The sequence below is a fragment of the Centropristis striata genome, chromosome 16 (assembly GCF_030273125.1).
Source record: "Centropristis striata isolate RG_2023a ecotype Rhode Island chromosome 16, C.striata_1.0, whole genome shotgun sequence".
In the NCBI taxonomy this organism is placed as follows: Eukaryota; Metazoa; Chordata; class Actinopteri; order Perciformes; family Serranidae; genus Centropristis; species Centropristis striata.
Window position 1 is genome coordinate 28349750 of NC_081532.1, and position 23646 is coordinate 28373395.

General features: G+C 39.2%; 1 protein-coding gene across 1 annotated transcript; it reads left to right on the forward strand.

Annotated features, from left to right (window-relative positions):
* Window positions 1–1774: 1774 nt before the first annotated feature.
* grhl1 (grainyhead-like transcription factor 1) lies at window positions 1775–21549 on the forward strand. Its single transcript, XM_059353360.1, has 16 exons — window positions 1775–1834; window positions 4485–4674; window positions 4975–5048; window positions 6100–6233; window positions 6324–6559; window positions 7114–7196; window positions 7514–7667; window positions 7765–7876; window positions 8248–8342; window positions 11750–11993; window positions 13115–13242; window positions 15442–15470; window positions 15674–15759; window positions 17790–17875; window positions 19481–19545; window positions 20179–21549. The coding sequence occupies exons 1-16, from the start codon at window positions 1815–1817 to the stop codon at window positions 20291–20293; spliced, it is 1851 nt and encodes a 616-aa protein (XP_059209343.1). The 5' UTR covers window positions 1775–1814; the 3' UTR covers window positions 20294–21549.
* Window positions 21550–23646: the final 2097 nt, after the last annotated feature.

Here is a 23646-nt window from a genome sequence, read left to right on the forward strand (position 1 = left end):
ATACTTTTTTCACCACTGGTATAAAGTGCTTTTAAAGGTACTAAAAGTCACTCCTACGGGGAATTTAGAGTCACCAGTTAACCCTAATCTGATTGTCTTTGGACTGTGGGAGGAAGCTGGAGGAACCCACGTTGAAAACATGCAAACTCTACACATCAGAACCTACGACCCTCTTGCTGTGAGGAAAAAGTTCGAACCACTACACAACAGCTATTTTTACAAAAAAGAAAGAAAGAAAAAAGCATGCACCTTTTAAGGAGGGAGAATTGTCTTTGTGGAACAGGTTAAATGAACATGATAATTGCTCACCTCTATGCCCCCCCAAGCAGCTGAGCCCCAGAAGTTTCTTTCCTTTTTACCCCCTTATGTATGAAGGGCCCTGGGTATCAGATCAGTACTCGGTACTTGGTATCAGCCGATACTTCAAGTCTAGGTATTAGTGTCCGGACTGAAAAAGTTGGATGGATGCATCCACTGAAGTACCATTAGGCTCTATGACATTAATACTGCAGTGATCATGATGAAAAAGGGTATTTCTTGCTCAACCAGGCCTTAAATTAGCCATCTGCCAATGTGTTGTGTAATTAAGTCATAATTTGTAATATAATTGCACAGGTGTATACTTCATCTTTTAATCACCATTTAAACAACATCAACAAAACCTTTAATTATGAATTCACCTTCCTTTCCTTTTTATTTTTTAATGAATTGAGTACTTGTATATGTCTAATCCCTGTGGTTTGGTCATTGCTTATTGAATCACAGAAATCTATACAATTATGGTTTGAAGGTATGCTGGGATGTAAATAAATTAAGTCCAGATTAAAGTAAAACAGCATCAGAATGTCAGCCATTGCTTTACACTTGGGGTGAGGCTCCTGAACATATTTATTTCCAGTAGTGGAAAGTAACTAAGTACATTTACTCAAGTACTGCACTTAAGTACAATTTTGAGGTACTTGTACTTTACTTTACTTGAGTATTCCCATTTTATGTAACTTTACACTTCTACTACACTACATTTTAGAGGCAAACATTGTACTTTTTACTTCACAACATTTAGCTGAGAGCTTTAGTTACTTTTCAGGCTGAGATTTAACATTAAAAAAATACATTCTACATGTTGTTTTTCAATTAAACCTCATAACAGTATATTAAGTAGTTAAAATGAGCCCTATCTTGATAAAAAAGAAATGCTGCTTACATAAATGCATCATAATATTAACCCAATGATATATTTGGAATATATAAAACAATGAGTGGTTCCACTCTGTATAACAAGTACTTTTACTTTTGATACTTTTGTACTTTTACTTCAGCAAGTTTTGAATGCAGAACTTTTACTTGTAGTGGAGTCATTTCACAGTGTTGTATTAGTACTTTTACTTAAGTAAAGAATCTGAATACTTCTTCCACTACTGTTTATTTCCCAATTAATGACCAAACATCACATTTAAAAAAAATCACAGCTGTTGAAGCAGCCTGCTCCTCCTCTGGCTCAGTCCCTCTGCAGCTCTCAGGTAGGCCACCCGGCTCAGCCAATCACAGCCTCGGAGCGGGCAATTGACAGCGCGGCCCCGCCCCCCCGTCCACCTGTAATCCAATCCGCGGTCCTGTCACAGGTAAAACCGGCCTTAATTTCTCAGCATTGCCCCAAAAAAGCGAGAAAAGCCGACAAAACCCGTTCTCTCAGTAGGGGACACCTTGTTTGTTGCCGCGGCCCTCATCCAGCGTTAGCGGCGGAGTTTTTACACGGTAAAGAAGACGGATCGGATTTTCAGTACCAACTAGAAAGTCCAGTTCGACCGACCGAGATGTCACAGGAGCATGACAAGTAAGTTGTCCTGACTCCACTTTTAGCCTGCACCACGAGCACGAGACACTAAAGCTTCTAATACTCACTCTAAATATTGATTTTGGGATTTTTTAACACTTTTTTCTGTGAGTTTATTGCACGCATGGATTTAAAAAGGTCACACTGTGGTCCACCTCTGACCTGCAGCAGCTGCCTGATATTTTAAAAAAAGTCGTCTGTTATGATTTTAAGATTATTTATTATCTTTTGTATGTGTTTGTGTGTCTGACTGTAAAACTTGGCTGCCAAACGAGAAAAAGATTATATCTCATAGTTTCCCATGGTGTAACTCCGCTCAGTTCACCTGTCATGTTGGAGCTTGTACAGGTGTATCTCCACCTGTCGTGCGAGCAGAGGCGCCTGTTAGAATAAAAAGTGTCCCATGATAGCGATGGGCGGTTTAGTGTTTGATTTTGCTTTAAGCTCTAACAGTTATGTGGATAGTCTTAATGATGTTTGTTCAGGAATAAACATGAAGCTGCTGCAGGGAGCTGTCAGCTAAAGAAAACTGTCTGCAGACAGTTTTATAGCCTATTAATGTAAATGTGAGTTTTGAGCTTCACTAAAAACAATATGTGTATTTTTTCATGTTGGTATAAATGCTCAGCCTATATTCTGTATGTTTTTGAGGGCAATGACAAGGAGACTTTTGAGGGGAGTGAAATTGTACACCTGCTAGGCGTTGGCTCGACTTTACAGACAATGTAAGCAAGCACAGGGCTACATGAGGTTTTAGTGGATTTTACTCTACATGACTCAAATGTTTTGGGTGTCAAATATAAGAGACTACATGCACCCTTTTCTAAATGTTTAAAATGTGTTTTTTTTATGCAATTTTGAGTGCATTAAAATAATCCATGCCGCTTTACTGACTACTAGTATAGTCTAATTTTAATTTCTGTCTGGAAAAACAACCTTTTCTTTGTTTTAGTAATAGATTACATTTCCTTTTAGTGAGTTTTATTGCCAGTAAATAATGGTTCTTATCAGGTTGCCTTTTATGAATAGCACAATTAGATATAGGATTACTAATTATCACTTTGCTCTGACCATTGAGAGGGGGGAGAAAAAAAGCTGTATTTGTTGTAGATACTCACTAGCGTGGAAACCGAGCCAGTCCGTTTACACTTTATCATTATTACTTTGTTGTGGCAGAAAATCCAGCAGACAGATTTGGTGGCGGGATGATTGAGGGCGTATTACACAGGACGGGAGTGTAGTTTCCAGAGTTTGACAAGGAAAGCTAACTATCTAGATGAAAGTTTAACTATGACTTTAATTTGTTTTAGTCATTCAGGTTAACACGTCTAAGTAAACAGAAGCTAAGCAAACATTGAAATCCACTTTAAATATGCAAATTGTTGAAATATCCAATGTTTTCCACTTGTTGAAACTGCCATTAAATTAAATGTATATTAGAGTCAGATATTATATTAGTATATTAGAGGCAGATGAGACACATAAAACACAAGTTGGTGTGTTCCTATTCGTTTTACTGGGGCCTGTTTACAAAGCAATGACTCTAAAAGCCTCACAAGATGGAAGAGGAAGACGAAGGAGAAAGACGCAGTCAGTGACTTTGAATGATAACTCGTGATTCTCTTACAAAAACAGTAGTGAGACGCTGGAATGTGGCCGGGTTAGGTACGTCACTTGCGGTCACCTTCTCAGCCAATGAGAAATCCCGAAACCAGTCGCAGCACCGGACAAGCCTGTAGAACATCTTTCGCTGGAGACACGCCGATGGTTCCATGACTGAGATTTGTTGCACAATCATTGAAAATCTTGAACAACAGGTCCTACAGATAAAGAACATCTACATGGTTGATCTCTCGCTCTTATAACTTGTTTGTCTGTTCTGAACGAGGCTGTGATTGTAGGTCTTTGGCTTTGTGAACTTGCATGAAGTCAGGTCGGAGAAGCTGGCAGGCACTCAGAAGCTAAGCAATGTACTGCTGTGGACCAGGGGCAACAATAAAACATATTAAAGTCAAGACTTTACCTCTTCGTTAGAACTGAAACCGTTCTATGGTCCTGTCGAAGCCACCGGACTGCATTGACAAAAACTGTAATTTTACCTGGCAAAAACGGGGAGTTTCTGGTCGACTGCTACTTCGATTGGATCCTGGAAAGTCACACAATAACACAATCTAACCAAACTAACCCTTTAGAACACCAAAGTCACACAACAACACAAACAACCAAGCCAGCAATAAACCAGCAACTCCGTGTGTTCTGCTAGGTAAAAGAACTAATTTTGTCAATGGAGTCTGGGGGCTTTGAAGATAGATAGATAGATAGATAGATAGATAGATAGATAGATAGATAGGAACTTTATTAATCCCTCGGGAACGTTCCCTCAGGAAATTGGAATAGAATAGAATAAAAGTTAAAAACTAGTATAAATGTGCAAAATTAGAGAGGAGAGCATAGATAATGGCTTCGGTAACCGGGCTGACTCACATAATAATTCAGTTGTGGTCAATAACTGAAGGCTTTATTTCAAAGAGTTTCAACTGACATCTCATGAGCAGATCTCTGCATTGAGAAGCATGAACTTCCTAATAACTTGGTTGGTAGTGCAGTGAGTAAGTTATGACACTTCTTCTTCATCTTCTTCTTGTCACAGTAAGCGTGCGGTCCTGGTTCTCCAGAACGAGCCGGGCTATGGCGGCCAGCGTCGCTCCTTCACCACAGAAGACGAAGCCTGGAAATCCTTTCTGGAGAACCCGCTGACAGCCGCCACCAAAGCCATGATGAGCATCAACGGTGACGAGGACAGCGCCGCAGCTCTCGGCCTGCTCTACGACTACTATAAGGTAACAGAATTACTGTCCATGCTGGAAACAATTTTCCAACTTTCTGAGCTCTGTCCTTCATGAATTTGCAGTGGATCTTAAAGAGAAATCAAGAGTTTAAAATCTTGTGCCAGGGGATTAGTTACCAATCCTTACAGACAGTTCCTATATGATGTTTTTCCTTACTGACATCCGAACATGGAGCAGCATCTGTGAGGCAGAGCTTATGTCATGTAACTGATCTATAGACAGCAGGATGACCCGGGTTATTGGATGTGATGTGGTCAGACGCTGAGCGGCTGTGTTTACCCTCCTATACAGGTGCCCAGGGACAAGAGAACAATAACCCAAAACAAGCCAGAAGCCCTGGTCTGTGATGTGGATCCCAACAAAAGGTAAGCCCTCATCCAATTATATCCCCCTTTAAATAAAAAAATAAAAGCACGGAAAGAAGAGCGTAACCACGGCATGAAGGGAACGTAGAAATTCAAGCTCTTTCACATTCTCTGAATTTTGTGTGTACAATTACAAATATACGAGTGCAGCTAATGTATCCAAATCTATTTAAAACTGCACACATGAGACTGTTAAGAATAATACTAAATTAGAGAATAAATCAATTATAGTATATGAGTGACATTAATTAAAAGCCAAATTAAATAAGTAGGTTTTTAGCTGTCGTATTCAGTGGTGGAAGAAGTATTCATATCCTTTACTTATGTAAAAGTTCTAATACCACACTGTGAAATGACTCCACTACAAGTAAAAGTCCTGCATTCAAAACTTACTGACGTAAAAGTACAAAAGTATCAGCATCAAAATGTACTTAAAGTATCAAAAGTAAAAGTACTCGTTATGCAGAATGAACCCAATCAGACTGTTATATATATTCCAAATATATTATTGGATTATTATTATTATTGATGCATTTCAGGATTCATTTTTATCTTAACATACTGTCATCATGAGGTTTAATTTCAACAAATGTCAACAACAAAAAGTAACTGCTGTCTAAAGCTTGCAGGTAAAAGTACAATATTCACCTCAAAATGTAGTGAAGTAGAAGTATGAAGTAACATAAAATGGATATACTCAAGTAAAGTACAACTTCATCAAAATTGTACGTAAGTACAGTACTTTAGTAAATGTCCTTTAGTAAATGTCCTTAGTTACTTTCCACCACTGGTCATACTCTATACATGTGTGGCATAGCTAAATAAGCTGCACTGCAGATTTTCTTGTGCATTAATTTGTCATTTTACTATCTGACAAGCTTCTGTTCGTTTAAATACACACAGAGAGTCTGCAGGCAGGGTAAGTTAAAATATGAGTTTGGGATCTTATTCTCATACAGTATATAGATTGTGAAAGGGTATATGAAAGAGTTTTTAACATGGATGATACTTTAAATCAGAACTACATATGTGCTGTGTTTCTTTTTTGCAGACACCAGCTCCAGGCCGGACACTCCATAGGCCAGCTTCAGGAAGCTGGTTTAGAGAACAGGATCCAGGTCCTCAAGGGCCCCTTCAATATCCTTCAACTGGCCCAGGACAAGAGGGCCCAGTTCCCCTCTCCAGGTCTGTTCAAGCACCATAACATAAAGACACAGGAGCGGCTTAAAAGAAACAGATAACCTGATCGTCACTTTGCTGGTTTTGTCTCCTCAGACACGACCGTCACTGTTTCCATCGCCGCGGTGCCAAACTACCCAACGGTCAAGACAGAGGTTCCCACCCACGGCTTCTCAGTCACTGTGCCTAACGACTGCGCCGAAAACGACGGGCACGTGAGTGTCTTTGATCGCCAGCTTGCCCACAATTCAGTCCAGTTCAGCCCCAGCACCCAGTCCCGCACGCCGCCCGACTCCACCTTCTCCGAGAGTTACAAGGACGGTTCCCAGGAGGTGTGTGTTTCGATCCCCCTCTTTCTAAAACCCCACTAAAGCTCTCCCTGCACCCCCCCTTCGCTCTCGTCTCCTCTCCGCTCTCAGATCTCTCCCATCACACAATAGGATATTCACCTGATCCCACGGAGCCAGCGGTGGGCTCAGCCTTCCCTGGTTTTATTTGAACATGCCAAAATAGCGGCCAGTGTGTTATTATGCCATTGTCTCACCAACACAATAAAGTGCTGTACTTTTCTCCTACAATAGCCAAAGCCCTTTCTCTCTCCTCTTATTCTATTTTACCTGGAGGGGAATTACCTAAGAATAGAGTAACCCAACAAATCCCAGAGGGGGTTAGCAACATGACGGAACATTTGAACTAAAAGAAATGGGGATGAACAGATTAATTAAATCTACACAAGTGGTGAAAGAAAGAGCGAGAGGAAATCCCTGAGGGACACTAAAATATTCCTCTGGCGAATTATGGGAAGAGGCTCAAAGCGACGTTGATGTTTAATATCTTCTTTTCGCTCTGCCTTACTTCACACTCTGTTTTTCTTTGTGCGCTGCAGGTGTTTTCCTTCCCAGGGGATCTCCAGTTACGTATGGCCACCATGACGCCTGAGGACTACACTCAGTTTAACACCGTGCCGGGGTAAGTCGCGCTGCCGCCGGCCCACCGTCCGACTTCCACCGCTATTCAGCTTTCTGACACAAGACCGCAGAATGGCCTCATTCATGTCAGTCCCAGGGGAGACACCAGACTCCCCTCCGTGTGAAAGACAAGAGTCTGCACACACGGGCGTTATCTGGCCCAACACACTGATTTTAAGGTCATGATTTACCTGCAGCGGCTAAATGAAGCGTGCACCATTGTGCTCTACCAAGATCTTGAATGCTGTTGTTGCATTGTCGTCCAGTTTTACAGAAAAAAGGCTGATCTATACTGCTGCTATTTTGCTGTTTTTTTAGGAATAACTTTGAGTACACTCTTGAGGCGTCCAAGTCTCTGCGCCAAAAGACAGGTGACGGGACGATGACGTACCTCAACAAGGGCCAATTTTACCCGATCAGCCTCAGGGAGATTGACAACAAAGGCATGCAGCAACCCATCACCAAAGTCAGGGTAAGGCACAACAACATAGCATTACTGACAGTTATCACATGCTTAATTATCACTATAACATATTAAGTTGTCAGTGTGTGTGTTCATCCATTTTCAGAGTGTAGTGATGGTGGTGTTTGGAGAAGAGAAGTGCAGAGATGATCAACTGAAACACTGGAAGTACTGGCACTCCAGACAGCACACTGCCAAACAGAGGTGTTTGGACATTGGTAAGACTTTTTAAAAATGATTAATAAAGCTATCAATTACAGACCGAGTGTAACGTCTCAGATGGTGCACAGATGGTGTTGATTTTAATGATCCAATGATTCATTCCTGGTTTTATGATGGAGCAGGCTGATTAATCCTCCCCTGTCTGCACAGTTAAGTGGCTGGTTGAGAGGCCAGCTTAGTGGTAGCCAACAGTAAAAGGTGTGTTGCTAGGGATTAATTCTGCAGCTTTTTAAAAAAACTCAGCAGGACAAACAGTAACTCAGTGAATAAAGAAAAAGTTTTCTTTTACCCTGGCCTGATCGGTTCCACTGTATTATTTCCCTCTGCTATTAAAATGAGTCACTAAATTCTTGTTCTATTGTCACAGCTGACTACAAGGAGAGCTTCAACACCATCGGCAACATCGAGGAGATTTCCTATAACGCTATATCTTTCACCTGGGACACCAACGAGGAGGCCAAAGTAAGAAAACGAGACAATTTACACAGTTTCACAAATACAAAGCTAATTGAGACCCTCTTCCAATCACAAGGCTGCTCCTAACGTTGTGAGGAACTATTTCATAGTCCTTAGATGAGATCCCTTTTTTTTTTAGATTTGTGCCAAAACCATAACTAGCAAGCACCGTAGTTCTTAGAACGTCATTTTGAGGGTCTATTTTAGCTCCTATTTCAGAGTAGATACTCTCCCAGCACAAGAGGAACAGTACGATTGGTCCAGTGGTGGCAGAAGTATTAAGATCCTTTGTTTAATTAAAAGTACTAATACCACACTGTGAAATTACTCCACTACAAGTAAAAGTCCTGCATTCAAAACTTACTTAAGTAAAAGCATCGGCATCAAAATGTACGCAAAGTATCAAAAGTAAAAGTATTCGTTATGCAGAATGGACCCACTCAGACTGTTAAATACATTCCAAATATAATATTGGATCATTATTATTGATGCATTTATGTAAGCAGCGTTTGAATTTTCTTAAGTCATTTAAACTATTTAATATGTTTAAATTATGCTGTTATGAGGTCTAATTTTTGTCTCACTTTAATTTTTATCATGTTTTTATGTTAAATCTCGAACCTGAAAAGTAACTAAAGCTATCAGCTAAATGCAGTGGAGTAAAAAGTACAATATTTGCCTCAAGATGTAGTGGAGTAGAAATATAAAGTTACATAAAACGGAAATACTCAAGTAAAGTACAAGTACCTCAAAATAATACAGTACATGAGTAAATGTACTTAGTTACTTTCCACCACTGTATTGGTCAAACGCTTAAGCCAAGGCTGAAAAAGTATTTTAGCTATGTAAACAACAAACACCAAAAGACACAAAAAAGAGCTGGTAATGAAATAAATGGAAGAAAACACGAAAAAATTAAACTTTGAAAAAAAAGCTCTTGAAGGTACGTAGCACTTGGGGGAGCTCCTCAGTGGGCAGTTCATCTCAGGGAGTCCCCAGAACCGTTTAGTCCCAAAACACCTCTTCATGTAAGAACACGTACAGTGTTTAGGTCCGCCGGGCTCCGTCACACTTCCTTATCTTGAACTCTTAATAGGAGCCTTGAACTTTTCACATCAACTTACTGAAAGCCTTAAGCCCAAAAAAGAAGTCTTGAACTGAATTGAGGTTTCAGGTGTTGACAAGCCTTTTGTCGGTGATCACGAGGGGCTTTGTTCATTGTGATCCTCCAAAACAGTCGTTTGGGGCCTCAATAGAAGAGAGGATGCTGTCATGTCGTCCCTCCCTCCGCTTGTGTGTTTAGTCTCGTTGCGTAGACACATGGAGGTGTGCGGTGTGAGTTTTCTTGACTGGTTCAACCTGCCTGTCACCCCTATTGTGATGCTGCATGTTTAAAGGTATTTCTGCACGCCAGACGGGAGCAACAAAGAGCGCAGGAATGAGGAAACTCAGCAGGGGGGGTGACGAGGACAGGATCGGACAGTTAACAAATAATGTCCTGTTTAACGGGCAGGAGAGGTGACTGGAAAGAGGAGCTCTTTTCCCTCCTTTTGATTTTTCAGTTTGTTGTTGAGACAGCGCGACGCCACGACTCATCACCAGCGTTTGCTCTCTGTAGGCTACGCTCAACTTAAATAAAGTCACACACACAACACTCACACCAGGATGTGGGTCTAGCTGTCTCATGACTCGAGGCTGCTGTCCGTAGGATGTTCATCCTTGTGTGTGTTCATTACTCCTGTGTGTGTGTATTCTTGGAAGCACCGCCCTGCCGCGTTGTTTGAGCGTCTCATCATCGGGATATTAGATGACAGGTTAAGATATGTGTGTGTAAGCAGGTGTGTGTGTGTGTGTGTATGTGTGGTCTGCCCCCGGGGTGATTGCTCTGCATCGTATATGTATTTGCAAAAGGCAGCCCCTCCCTTATGTTTACCTGCTCTGGGGCAGTTAACTGGTGTTATCACAAAAACAGCCTTTGATGACAATGATTTCTTTTGAGTTAAAAATATTTGCCTCCTACTTTATCTCACAATTCTGAGAAAAGTAATTATCTACAGTCATTGAAAAAAATATTAGACCGTCCTTGTTTTCTTTTTCATTTTAATGCCTGGTACAACTAAAGGTACATTTATTTGGACAAATATAATGATAACAACAAAAATAGCTCATAAGAGGTTCATTTAAGAGCTGATATCTAGACATTTTCCATGGTTTTCTTGATAATAACCAAAATCATTATCAAGAAAACCTTGTTTTCATTATATTTGTCCAAACAAATGTACCTTTAGTTGTACTAGGCATTAAAATGAACAAGAAATTGAAGAAAAAGGTGGTGTAATTTTTTTTCCATGACTGTATGTATCCAGAAAAATCAAATGTTTTTCCCATTAAAACTGTTATTAGAATTCTTGGCTAATAATAGAAACAATTCATAAAATGTGATTGATTTCATTACGCTACCATATTTTTTATATTCCTTTAGCAAAATACAAAGCCACTGTAAGCTAAAAAATATACAAATATTTATTCATCATGTCTCCAAATATTATCATAGAACACTGCAAGGTTTTACACAATATTGTTATACAATTTATACACCCAAATACAGCAGAAATGTTTAAGAAAGTGTAACTCTGGGGGAAGTCAAGTCAATTTTAGAAGACAGATAAATAAACTGCACTGTGTAATCATGTAATCGAACTCTTGACCGTTTTCCTTGTAGTGTGTGACTGTATGTAATTTGTGTCTTGTGTGTTTGGTGTAACCATTTTGCTTTTGTGGTGTCTTGGCTGTCTTGGCCAGGTCACAGAAAAGAGGTTTTAAATCTCTTTTTTTACCTGGTTAAATAAATTATATTGAAGAAATACAAGTAAATAGAGACTATTTACATGTAAATAGATAAATACACTTTTGTTACTATAAATAAAAAATACTCGGTGCATTTCCCTATTAATACACTGTACTTATTACTGTATTTATGCACTGCATGAATGCACAAATACAGATTTTTTTAAATATCAGGGTTCTTACCACTTCTAATCCTCCCCGTTCGGCGCTTCTAAAAGCTGTGTTTGATAGTGTGTTTTGTTGACACAATGATAACCTGTTTTCAATACAAGCACCACAGGAGGACAAAGGAAGCATCTCCATGGTAGAAAAAAAAAAAACAGCTTGTGATGAGTGGAGTCGACCGATAGAGGGCAACACAGAACACTGAATGTAGTCTGAACTGCAGAAAGGCCTTCAGTGTTTCACAATGTTGCCAGTGAGCGATAAAATACTTATAGTGGAAACTTTCTTCATGGTTTAGAAACAGCCCTTTAAGAAATGGAGAAAGAGAAATAGCTGCTGTTGACTTTATGATACATTTTCTCTGTTTTAAACACAACTGTCCCTCCTTCCTCCCTCCACAGATCTTCATCTCCGTCAACTGTCTGAGCACCGACTTCTCCTCCCAGAAGGGTGTGAAGGGTCTCCCTCTGAATCTGCAGATCGACACCTACAGCTACAACAACCGCAGCAACAAGCCCATCCACCGCGCCTACTGCCAGATCAAAGTCTTCTGTGACAAAGGAGCCGAGAGGAAGATCCGAGATGAGGAGAGGAAGCAGTCCCGCAGGAAAGGCAAGGTCGCCGAGCTCAACCCCGGCCTGGCCTGTGAGTCACTATCTCACCCCAAAATCGCCCGTATCACAAGATTATTAGCTTCACTAATCAATATTTTTATGGGTCAAATTCAGTGGTGGAATGTAACCAAGTACATTTACTCAAGTACTGTACCTAAGTACAATTTTGAGGTACTTCTTCTTTACTTGAATATTCCCATTTTATGTAACTTTTTACTTCTACTTCACTACATTTTGAGCCAAATATTGTACTTTTTACTCCACTACATTAAGCTGACAGCTTGAGTTACTTTTCAGGTCAAGATTTAACAGGAAAAAATATATAAATGTAAGATGATTACACAGGTTTATAAATTAAACCACACAACATTGTATTAAGTAGTTAAATGAATCCTACCTTGACGTCATTAATAAATGTATCAAAATGAATTATCTTTCAAAGTATTTGGAATGTCTGAGTAGGTCCAGAAGTCCTTGAAGTACATTTTGATGCTGATACTTGTGTACTTTTACTTATAAAATATGAGTGCAGGAGTTTTACTTGTAGTGGAGTAATTTCACAGTGTGTTAACAGTATTTTACTTAAGTTAGGGATCTTCCACCACTGGTCGAATTAAATGACGATGTGTGATGTGAAAGTGAACGCTCAACTATGCATTTACTCTACAAAGCTGGTTAGCTTAGCTTAGCTTGTTTCGGCTCATTGTTTTGGTTTTACCACCCACAACTTTACTATTTTGGTTCACTCACACCACTCCACCACAAAATTAACATTGTGTCTGGCAAAACCCTTCCAAAAAAGCTCTGACCAGCTGTTAGCTACCTGCCTAGCACCAGCGAACATAATGAAACATTTAGCAGCTAAAATTCAGAGTTACTGGAGAGCAAAACCTACCAAAAAACAAAGTGAAAACTGAACTTATATGCACCAGTCGGCAGTCACATCAGTCAAAATAAATACTATTGTTGCTCTGTGTTTGCTGGATGTGTAAAGTACATGTTTAACAACCTTACGCTGCCCCCTAGTGGCCATAAAGATGTATCGATGCATGATGTTTAAATACTTTTATGATGCTTTTCTGCATTAACAGATTGTTAATTGAGACTTGAGAGGAAACTAAACTGCTCCCCTTTTGTGTCTTTTCTTTAAAGTTGTGGATGTCAAAGTTCCCATCCTCCAGAAACGCAACGACGTGACCATCTTCAAGATGATGAGCGACCACGAGACCCAGCCTGTCCTTTTCATTCCTGACATTCACTTCTCTACCTTTCAGCGCCATGTGAGTGAACACAAAACTCTGATACACGGATACTCAACTTAATTTGCCCCCCGGGCCACTTAACTTTGCAAAATAACAAGAGGCTGGGGGCCATGAAAAGACCTGTGACACCTCCTTTTTTTAAATTCTTATTTTTTAAAAACTGACTTACTAACTTATTCACAATTCACGTGGCACAATGATTGACACTCATATAGTCCATATGAGCGCTAAATCAGATATTTTATTGTATTTAGTAGTTGCACCTGCATTTCAGTTATAAATGCTTTGGGTTTTATTTAACAAAATCTATTTTATTGTTTTTTTTTCAATCTGGCTACTAAATAATTATAAACATGTCTTGCATGTGATAAACATTTTGTTTTGCTACACTTGTGTAACATCAGTAGCATGGTCCATAAACAGTTTTTTCTGCCTCTACCCACTCACCAGCCAGCTGGGTCGAGGTGACCCGCTTGCTTGCTAGTTGGCAGGAACAGTGAGTTCTGGTTTTGAGCTCTGATAGGAGTCCTACATACCGATGGCTGTATTTCAAACTGCTTACTCACAGGATGAATCATTCACCAGTGACTCAAAACAATACCGAGCATTTCAGCAGATACTACCTGTACTGCCAACATAATGTGTTTATATGCTCTTGAAAATAAAGAGTTAGATTTAGAGATAAAGAGATATGCAGTTTTAATGACATATGGCACGCTGTAAGCATGCGTTCAGTTTATCTTCTTCCTCTGTGATTGGACTCTGAGCTTTGCTTCTTCCCGTCAAAACGAACACGTCACATGACCTTTACATATGTGTGTGTGCATGTTCACCTGGTCCGCTCACGTTTCTTTTTGGGTAATTTTAGACACATTCTATGATTTATTTTACATTTATGATGAGCTGCTTTATTCTAAGTGAAATGACTCTGCAGGAAAAATTAATTGTGGCTCTTGAGCTCCCCCTGCTGGTGACATTATGATCAGTCCCAGCTGAGTGCAAGTAAAAATGTTCTCTTTCACCCTTTATCTTACTCAATAAGTTTACTTTGCTACCAGCGCAGCCGAGGGTGGGACAGGAGGTTATTTTTGGTGTTGTCGGTGACATTGAACCTGACTGGAATGCTATCAGTTTCTGATAAACTCTGGGTTTACCGGGTTCCCTCTCAGAATAGATTTCTATTAACAGCAACTCCTGAAATCAATCAATACAGTCGCAGAGCAAACAGCTCCAGAAAAGCAGCAACTTTCGTTTGATAATAGATTAAAATTAAGATTTATCTTTTATCAATTACAGAATGTGGAAATTCCATCCCGGCATTTAACCCATTCTTTTTTTTTCTTTTCTTTTTTTTTTACACACAAGTGAACACACCATGCAAGGAGCATTGGGCTGCACATTACTGCACATAGCCTATACATAGAAGCTTACAACATGTAACTGCAGTTTCACTGCACCAGTTGTATTTACTACATTTCATTTTGTCTAATTTTAGAGTTTAGATTTTTTAATCAAAATCAAATTTTATTCTATTTTAATTGATGTTATTGGACTTTTTTCATTGAGTTTTTAAATGGCATTCTAATGCATTTCATCACGTTATGTAAATCACTTTGAATCAGTTCTAGAGTTGAAAGGTGCTATAGGAAAAACGTTGCTTTGCCTTGCAACAAAAGAGGACGTGATAGCAACTGATATGCTTGGTATTTGACAGTAGACCGTAGATTTGTAAAATCTCAAAAACATGTATTTCCTATTTTTAATAACCAACCTTTCTGACTCCCATCAGAGTCCAGATATGCACTTTGATCACTGTTTGGTCCAGCTGTAACTGTACTTCCTCTGCTCTAGAAGTTGGTTAGTTGAGCCGACTTAGCTCTCAGTGATAAAGTAAGAATAAATGGGTCAACATAGGAAACCTTTTAAACTTTGCTATTGACTTTGTCTTTGACCTGGCTGACTGATTAAGTTGCCAACATGCAGGTTTAACACTGCTGCAGTTGCAAGAGCAGTACATTTTAAACATGCATCAAACGTGTAAAATCATATCCAAGTCCATCTTAATGTTGATTATTGATATATGGGGGTATTACAGACATCTATAGCTCACACTATCATACATTCAAAGTAATCTCTGATATTTTACTGTATGTAGTTTGTTGTTTTATCAACTGTTAAGTTCCATATGAGTTAATTTCTCTGTCCTTTCCTCTGCAGCCTTTCCCGACAGAAGATGGAGAGGACAGGTGAGTTCACTGTGGCCCTGCTTTTTTCACACATGCTTTTAAAGGAGTTTTGAACCGAGACAACCTTTGGCACCTTCCCAGTAAAAGGCATACAGAGGTGTTGTTTCTCGGAAATGCCCGTGGGTCTAACATGTGAGTTTAATAGACTGTTAGCTGGCTGTTAGGGGCATTTGAGCAGTGATTTGTGTTTGTGTCCACTGCAGCTCGGGGATGAAGAGATTACCCTTCAGTGATGATGAGTTCGGTTCGCCTCCAAACAAGATGGCAAGAGGGGAGGAACCAAAGAAAGGTACTACATGTGTGTATATGATTTGTGTGTGTGTGTGTGTGTGGGGGCATGTTTGTGACTGTGTATGTGTGTGTGTGTGTGTGTGTGTGTGTGTGTGTGTGTGACTGTGTGTGACTGTGTGTGACTGTGTGTGTGTGTGTGTGTGTGTGTGTGTGTGTGTGTGTGTGTGTGTGTGTGTTGCCATAGTGTAATGTGATGACTGTTCACATGCAGATCAGGTGATCATTATGCTCTTCTGAAGGGATAAATCAGTTGGTTAAAGTGTGGATTGGTTGTCTCCAGGGGCCGACCACAACACACACACACACACACACACACACGCTCACACATGCTCACACACACACACACTCCCTTTGGGCCATGTGATTATTCCAGGTCTTTCAAAACACAGGCACGTGTCTGAGGCCTCGACTGACCCAACAAAATACCACTGATCACTACGTGTACACACATGCAAACAAGTCCATGCCCTTTACCCTATTTCCTATTCATAGGCATACAGCAGGCATTGACATAAGCATTTTCAAAACTTCATCTATGCATTATATACATAAATGTGTTAACATTTATAATATCTAGAAGAGGAAAGTATTGGGCTTTATATTGATCCTTAAAGAAGCTGTTTCACGCAGATTTTGCATGAATATACCTGATAGTCAATAGCTTCACAAAGCCAGGCTGCACTTGATAGATTAAAGTCTGGAAATGGACTTGATGGAGAACTGACTGACCTTATCAAAAATTATTGAACCACAGTGACGTTTCAAGGGAGTCACCAAACGCTCCAGAGTTTTCTCTGAGGTTTCTAAAGGTTATTGAAATGATCAATCTCCAAAGATGAAATCACTCTTTGGTGGTCTTTGAACTGCTCGTCACTCAAGTCCCACTATACGACCATTAACCTGTGATGAGAAGCCGTGACAAGTAGACACGACCTCTGAAGCAGGTGTTGTAGATCTAAAATGAAGCGGGATTTGTCAAGAAGCATGGGAAATTTGTTCCTTCAAAGGTGTAATTTGTAATTCAAAAGCCCTTCTCACCAGCTCCACGAGCCGTAGAAAGGGCGAAAGCGGTGGTCTAGCATGAATCGAGGGAGCGTCATAATTGATGATTGAAAGGGATTCTTTTTTTTTGCTTTAGTTTATTCAGTTTTTTAGGAATATCCTGCATATCATACCTCGAATTGTCTTTGCATCAAACATAGTTGAGTTAAAAGTTTAGATTAACTTTTATAATCTTTCCACAACAGCTGTCGTGATTTTTCCAGTCATAAAATTGGCAGTCGTGCAATGGTTTGGAAGGGATCACAGTGACGTCGGAGTGAAAAAGAGACGTGCCAATCTGCCAGTGTGTTGATTGAACAGCCTCCTTTAAATGACGTCAGGCTTAAACAAAGTTATCCATGGCAGCTCCAGACCACAATGACCTGTGGCCTATATATACTGTAGCATTATGAAACACCAGCATGCAGCCATTTACTGTACTGCTTCACTTCTTTATAGTCATTTTGCTCCATATAAAAACTAGTAGGAACTCCTGTGCACATAGTTAGGTCTTTAAATAAGTGTTGTATGTATGTAGGTTCTGGAACAGGTTGGAAAACAATACAAGAAGATCTATTTAGGGCATGATCTATTTTGAGTGTGTGAATGAGAGGTGGGTCTGTCGCTGTGTGATCAGTGTGCTTTCTAGGTGTGCTTTGTCTGGGCCCAGTGCCACTTCTTTGAGTCTGAATGAGTGCCCATGCAGTCTGGCAGAGGGGGGTATCTATTAAAAATGGCCTGCAATGTTATACAGTATGTACATGTGCATGCTTGCTGTTTGCAGTAAAGCCACAAACCCTCAAGCCCACATAAATGAACCCAACCTGCAGCCAAGCTGTTCAGGCTGACGCAAATGCACGCTTCACGCCCGCCATTGACTTTCGTCTGAGGCCAGATTTAGGGTTTTGTTTTTGTGTCCAACCCATGAACATACGCGCTTTTGCTTTGACGCCTTCACATCTTTCCTTTCTCTTTTTAACCACACAGTCCTGCTGTACGTGCGCAAGGAGACGGAGGAGGTGTTTGATGCCCTCATGCTGAAGAATCCCACGCTGAAAGGCCTGGTGGAAGCTGTAAGTTGTGCTCATTGTACAATTGGTATTCTACTTCATGGTTCTGATTCATGTTGGTGGTCTTGGTCGTGCACTTGGGACTTTTGTCTGTGTGTCTTGGCAATGATGGCGAGACAAAAATGCTGTGACGGGAATATTGTAGGGAAGAATGAGTACAAGGAGTGGGTTGGAGAAATTAGGAGGAAAATAATGTGTGTGTGGGTTAAAAAGGGACACAGTGGAGTAATAAAGTCAGTAATGGTGAAAAGTGTTCAGATCTCTTTTAAGTAAAAGTACTAACACCACACTGTGAAATTACTCCACTATAAATTAAAGTCCTGCATTCAAAACTTAAGTAAAAGTACAAAAGTATCAGCATCAAGAAGTACTTAAAGTATCAAAAGTAAAAGTAATATTTATGCAGAATGGACCCACTCAGATTGTTTATATACTGTATATTCCGAATATATTATTAGTGATGTATTTATCTAAGCAGTTTTTTTTCTCAAGGTAAGACTCAATTTAACTACTTAATATACTGTTATAAGGTTGAATTTTAAAAGAAGTCAAATCCCTTTAAATAAATCATGTTTTATGTGAAATCTTGACCTGAAAAGTAACTAAAGCTGTCAGCTAAATGTGGTGGAATGAAAAGTACAATATTTGCCTCAAAATGTAGTAGCGTAGAAGTATAAAGTTACATAAAATGGAAATACTCAAGTAAAGTACATGTATCTCAAAACTGTACTTAAGTACAGTACTTGAGTAAATGTAATGAGTTACTTTCCACCACTCAAAATACTGTCAGTATTGGACGGGAGGGATGGGGGGAGAAATTGTGGAAAGGAGGCGTCCTGGAGAGAGGGAGAAAAGGAGGAAAATGTGGGTAAAATGCAAAGAGACATGAAGAAAAGAATGGAAAGAGGCAGGTGTGAGGCTGCTTTAAAGTACAAGGGTCATATTCAGTAATTATGATGAACTGGTTACTGATGACAGTGGAGTTTATGAGCAGGTGAGCCAGGTTTTTCTAAAGGATAAGGGTGTTTTCATGCCCCCATGCCAGCCATGTAGTCGGGTTGTCTGTCTGTAGTCTGTCCCATTCTTGTGAATGCGATGGCTCAGAAACGCCTGGAGAGAATTCTTCAAACTTGGCTGGAACATCCACTTAGACTCAAAGGTGAACTGAAACTGATTTAGATTTAAGAGGTCAAAGGTCACGGTCACTGTGATCTCACAATATCCCTTTTTAGCCATCACTCAAGAATTCATACGCTATTCATGACAAAGATTCACACAAACCTGTAATAAGTGATGACATTTTATATTCAAAAGGTCACTCAAAAAACTTTTTTTCTGGCCATTTAAACTATGGCGATCCTATAAATCTTCTGTGCTACCAGGTAGAAGATGTATTTCAAGCATCCATGTTTTAGAATCCCCAGCTTCTTTGTAGCAGCACCAACATTTGAAGCATTATCTGCTGCCATGGCTACATCAGTCTGGAAATGGATGTTAATTGCAACGTGACTGGTTTGCAGAGACATGCAACCTTGAAGCGGTATTTTTAGCTTGTTGTTCAAGCTTTCTTTCAATAATATTAAATTTCATTTTGTCTTTTTCTACCAGATTTCAGAGAAGTATGAATTACCTTTGGACAAGGTTGGAAAAGTCTATAAGAAGTGCAAAAAAGGGTAAGTGTGAGTCAGCAACACTGCACTTATCAATGTCTGCAACTTGAAGTTGCAGACATTAAAGCTAAATGTAGTGGAGCAAAAAGTACAATATTTGCCTCTAAATGTAGCGGAGTAGGAGTAAAAAGTTACATAAAATGGAAATACAAGTACAAGAATCTCACAATTGTACTTAAGTACAGTACTTGAGTAAATGTACTTACACTGAAAAAAAGTGACATTTACTTAAAAAAGTAAAAAAAGTTTTTTTTCACACAAAGTGTTTGTGATCTTTACTCAGGCTGTTTCTAAGTAATATTTATTTAATAGAACCTCTTGTTTTTTAATGAAAATACACAAGTAAATTGCAAGATTCACTGATGTCCCTCAATTACATTTTACTTGGAAATATCAACTAATTAAGCCAATGAACTGTTTTAGTGAATATTACCTGGAACGATATGATTCAATTTACATACAAAACTGAGGACACATAATAACAATCACTAAATAATGCACGACATAAAAAAACTGCTATTTTAAAGTAAAAGCTCTGAATTCAAATTTCTTTGTAGAATTTATATAGATGAGATATATAGATATAGATTTTTTTCAGCACACCACTGACTAAAACCCATATCTGTTTCATAACAGGATCCTAGTCCACATGGACGACAACATCATCAAGCATTACTCCAACGAAGACACCTTCCAGATCACCATGGAGGAGATGGGCGGCATGTACAAACTCACCCTCACTGAAATCTGATTGGACTGGAGGAGGTGACGTCACCCAGAGCAGAGGAATGGAGGGGAATGAAATGGAGCCTGTCATGAGTAGTGGTTTACATGTCTAGCAATGCAGTGATTATGGACTTCTGAAACTTAAATCATGTCATCTTTGCGCTGTTTTTAATGCAGCTTTTAAAAGTCCACAAGAGGTATTTGAAAAAGCTCTTAATTGGCCGCAATGTTGATTCGATATGTAAGTTATACATTATGATTAATTTTGAAAACCATTTATGTGCATCGAAATCAACAAGTGAGTACAGGTTTGATTGTTATGACACCTTATTTTGTATCTAGTAAGTTGCACCTCAGATAATTGTGCCTGTTTTTTGTAAATTTTATGTGCAGAGCGATTATGGTGCTGCTATACCTCATGCTATGCAAGCAGCAGTGTTTCTTTTTATGAGGAGAAACGGCTCGTCTTTCCCTTCCTTAAGCCATAGCACTGATAATTACAATCTGTAAAAGTTGGGTATTTCACACACAAAATGAAAGCAAATTGTTGATGGAGCCCCAGTGGTTCAGTGTATTAATACTAAACAACGAGGCAGTATTTAGTGTGTAAACTCTAACCATCATAGAACTAGATAGAATGTAGAATAAACTCCATGTTTGTTGTATTATTTTAGCTTAGAATACATGTTTGTGAATGAAATGACTTAAAAGATGTTTTTTTTGTCAGATCGATATAAATAACGGCCTCTTTGTAAGTATTAAAAAGCCACTAAATATTATTGATAATGTTAAAATACAGCTACCATTCCCCTGTAGGGTAGTTTTGTGAATGTTGGTAAAATAGGTCAATGGTTCAGTTAATGCAGATTGTTCTAGAAGTGCAATATGATATTTTGGTTCAGAAAATGCACATTCAGAAAATAATTCCTTTGTTTCCATGACTACAACATTATCTGAAGATTTTTTTTTTTTTTAAATGAAAATATTGTGTATATATATAAAAAAAATAATGGATCAGTATGATCCCTCCTTTTGTATCTCAGTACTTATTGTGTATATATTTATTAAGAGAATGGATGTGGGTCATTGTTTTTGTTTTGTTTTTTAACATATATCCAAATTATTCCTATTAATATAATGTTTTTTTTTCTTTTTATATGAAGTTCTTCCAACATTACATGTCAAGGGACAAAAAGTTATTAACATGTGTTTTTAATGAATGTTTCTTTTTGTACAGGATTTGATGCACAAAGTGCCCAATAAAGGCTCTCCAGTAGCTTCTGTTGTAGTTGTCTTCTTCTGTGTGTGCTTTTTATACAGTTTGACCTATTTTAATCCTTTTCAGACATAGCCCATATAGTCTTAAAACAGACTTTATCAAATCTATTGATACTGTTTTAATTGAGTAGTAGTAATAGGTCTGTCTGTGGTTGATGTGTTGAGCTGCAGCAGAGATTAACTGTGTCTATGCCAGTGTTTTCTGTGCCTGTCCACAGGAACAGATGTCTGGGCATCAACCCTAACCCTATGCACAGGAAACAGGCATGACAGGACAGCCTGCTGCAGAGAAGCTGCCCTGTCGGAAACCTGGCCACAAATTCCTGCATAAGAAGGTTTTTTTATATATATTTCAGCCACACTTGCAGTACAATTCTAAGGACTTAATGTCAATCAGCCAGTCTGATTCTGATGGAAATATCTGAAAACTTACAATACAGACATCCTTTCATTCGATTGGTTTGTTTGCATGCTGATGTTATATCTAGCTTGAAGCTCAGCAGTTCCTTCATCATGGATTTATTACTAATCAGAGACCAGACCAAGGGGCTGAAAGCGTCAGGGGGACCCTCCTTTTTATTCACTTGGCCACTCGTAACGCCAAACTTTTAACATGCAGTTGAGTTTGCCGAAGAAAGAGGTCAGTGTGTCAAATGAGTGTGTGACAGTGTGACAGGCACAAGTACACTCACCGTCCACTTATTACATACACCTGTTTAAGTGCTCATTAACACAAACATTTAATCAGCCCATCACATGACAGCAACTCAATGCATGTAGGCATGTAGGCATGTTGAAGACGAGCTGCTGAAGTTCAAACCAGCATCAGAATGGGGAAGAAAGTTGATTTGAGTGACTCTGAATGTGGTGTTTTGGGTGGGCCGAGTATTTCACAAACTGCTGATCTAACAACCATCTCTAGGGTTTAAAGGGAATGCCGGAAAAGGCCGGAAAAGGAGAAAAATATCCAGTAAGCCAAAATGCCTTGCTGAAGCCAGAAGTCAGAGGAGAATGGTCAGACTGGTTCAACAGTTATTAAAAAACTACTCATTAGAACCAAGGTCTGCAGAAGAACGTCTCTGAACGCACAGCACGTCCAACCTTGAAGCAGACGGGCTACAGCAGCAGAAGACCACACTGCCACTTTATTAGGTACACCTCGTTAGCTAATAAAGGGGCCAGTGAGTGTACATTTATTATAGGGCGAACTGTCCTGTCAGCTGTTGGAGTCATGATGCCACCACCTACATAGCACACAACGTCTCTCCGAGGGTTCAAGTGTGCAGGTATAGTAAGGCCCAAACACTCATTTAGTTATAATTTAACCAACTAGCCATGCCAATGTTGCCATGCTGCCCTCGAGTGCAAGGCCATCTGGTCTGTCTCTCTTTTATTGTCTCTCTCATTTTCTTCTGAGATGTCCTCATTTAAACCCACAGTTGGTGTCAAGATGTGTTTCCTGTCCTCTGACTGGCTGTAGTCACACCTCAGACTTTGTTTTTCATCGCATTTTCCCATTAACAGTCAAATGTTACATCAACATTATTTTTATTACATTCACATTATTGTGCATATTTAAATCGAATTCATTTGTTTTTATATCAAATTAAAGTTTCTTAATTTTTCGTAGTCTCACATGCCATAAAAGACTACATTTTTATCCAGGCTGGGACCGGCAAAAGAGACTCAAAAGAGACACTCTGGCAGAGCTATTTAGGTTTATTTAAAAAATATATTATTTAGTTTTTTGTTTTTTATTTAGTTTACCCTTATGCTCCACTTAGGAGCCTACAACACCCCATTACAAAACTAACTAACTAACTAACTAACTAACTAACTAACTAATGTTTCTCTTTTACTGTCTCTCTCCATGTCTTCTAATTAATTCCATCAGACAAAAAGATTGCCTCATTAAATAATAGAGAGCAAACAAAATTAAGAGAAGACTTTAGAATCTATTGAGAATTTGCCAATAGGAAATGAACACCACTTTTATGATGTTGGAAGCCTAAATGTAGCTGACAAGGTGATGCCAATGACTTCATCACCTAATTTGCATATTTGATCATGTTGTTGTAATTGATTCTTGTTTTTCTTTTT

Bases quoted from the DNA above. Each gene is read 5' to 3' on its own strand.
- grhl1 (XM_059353360.1), top strand. From the start codon at position 1,815: ATGTCACAGGAGCATGACAA. The intron at 6,560-7,113 runs GTGTGTGTTTCG...TGTGCGCTGCAG, and splicing joins ACAAGGACGGTTCCCAGGAG to GTGTTTTCCTTCCCAGGGGA. The intron at 8,343-11,749 runs GTAAGAAAACGA...CTCCCTCCACAG, and splicing joins ACACCAACGAGGAGGCCAAA to ATCTTCATCTCCGTCAACTG.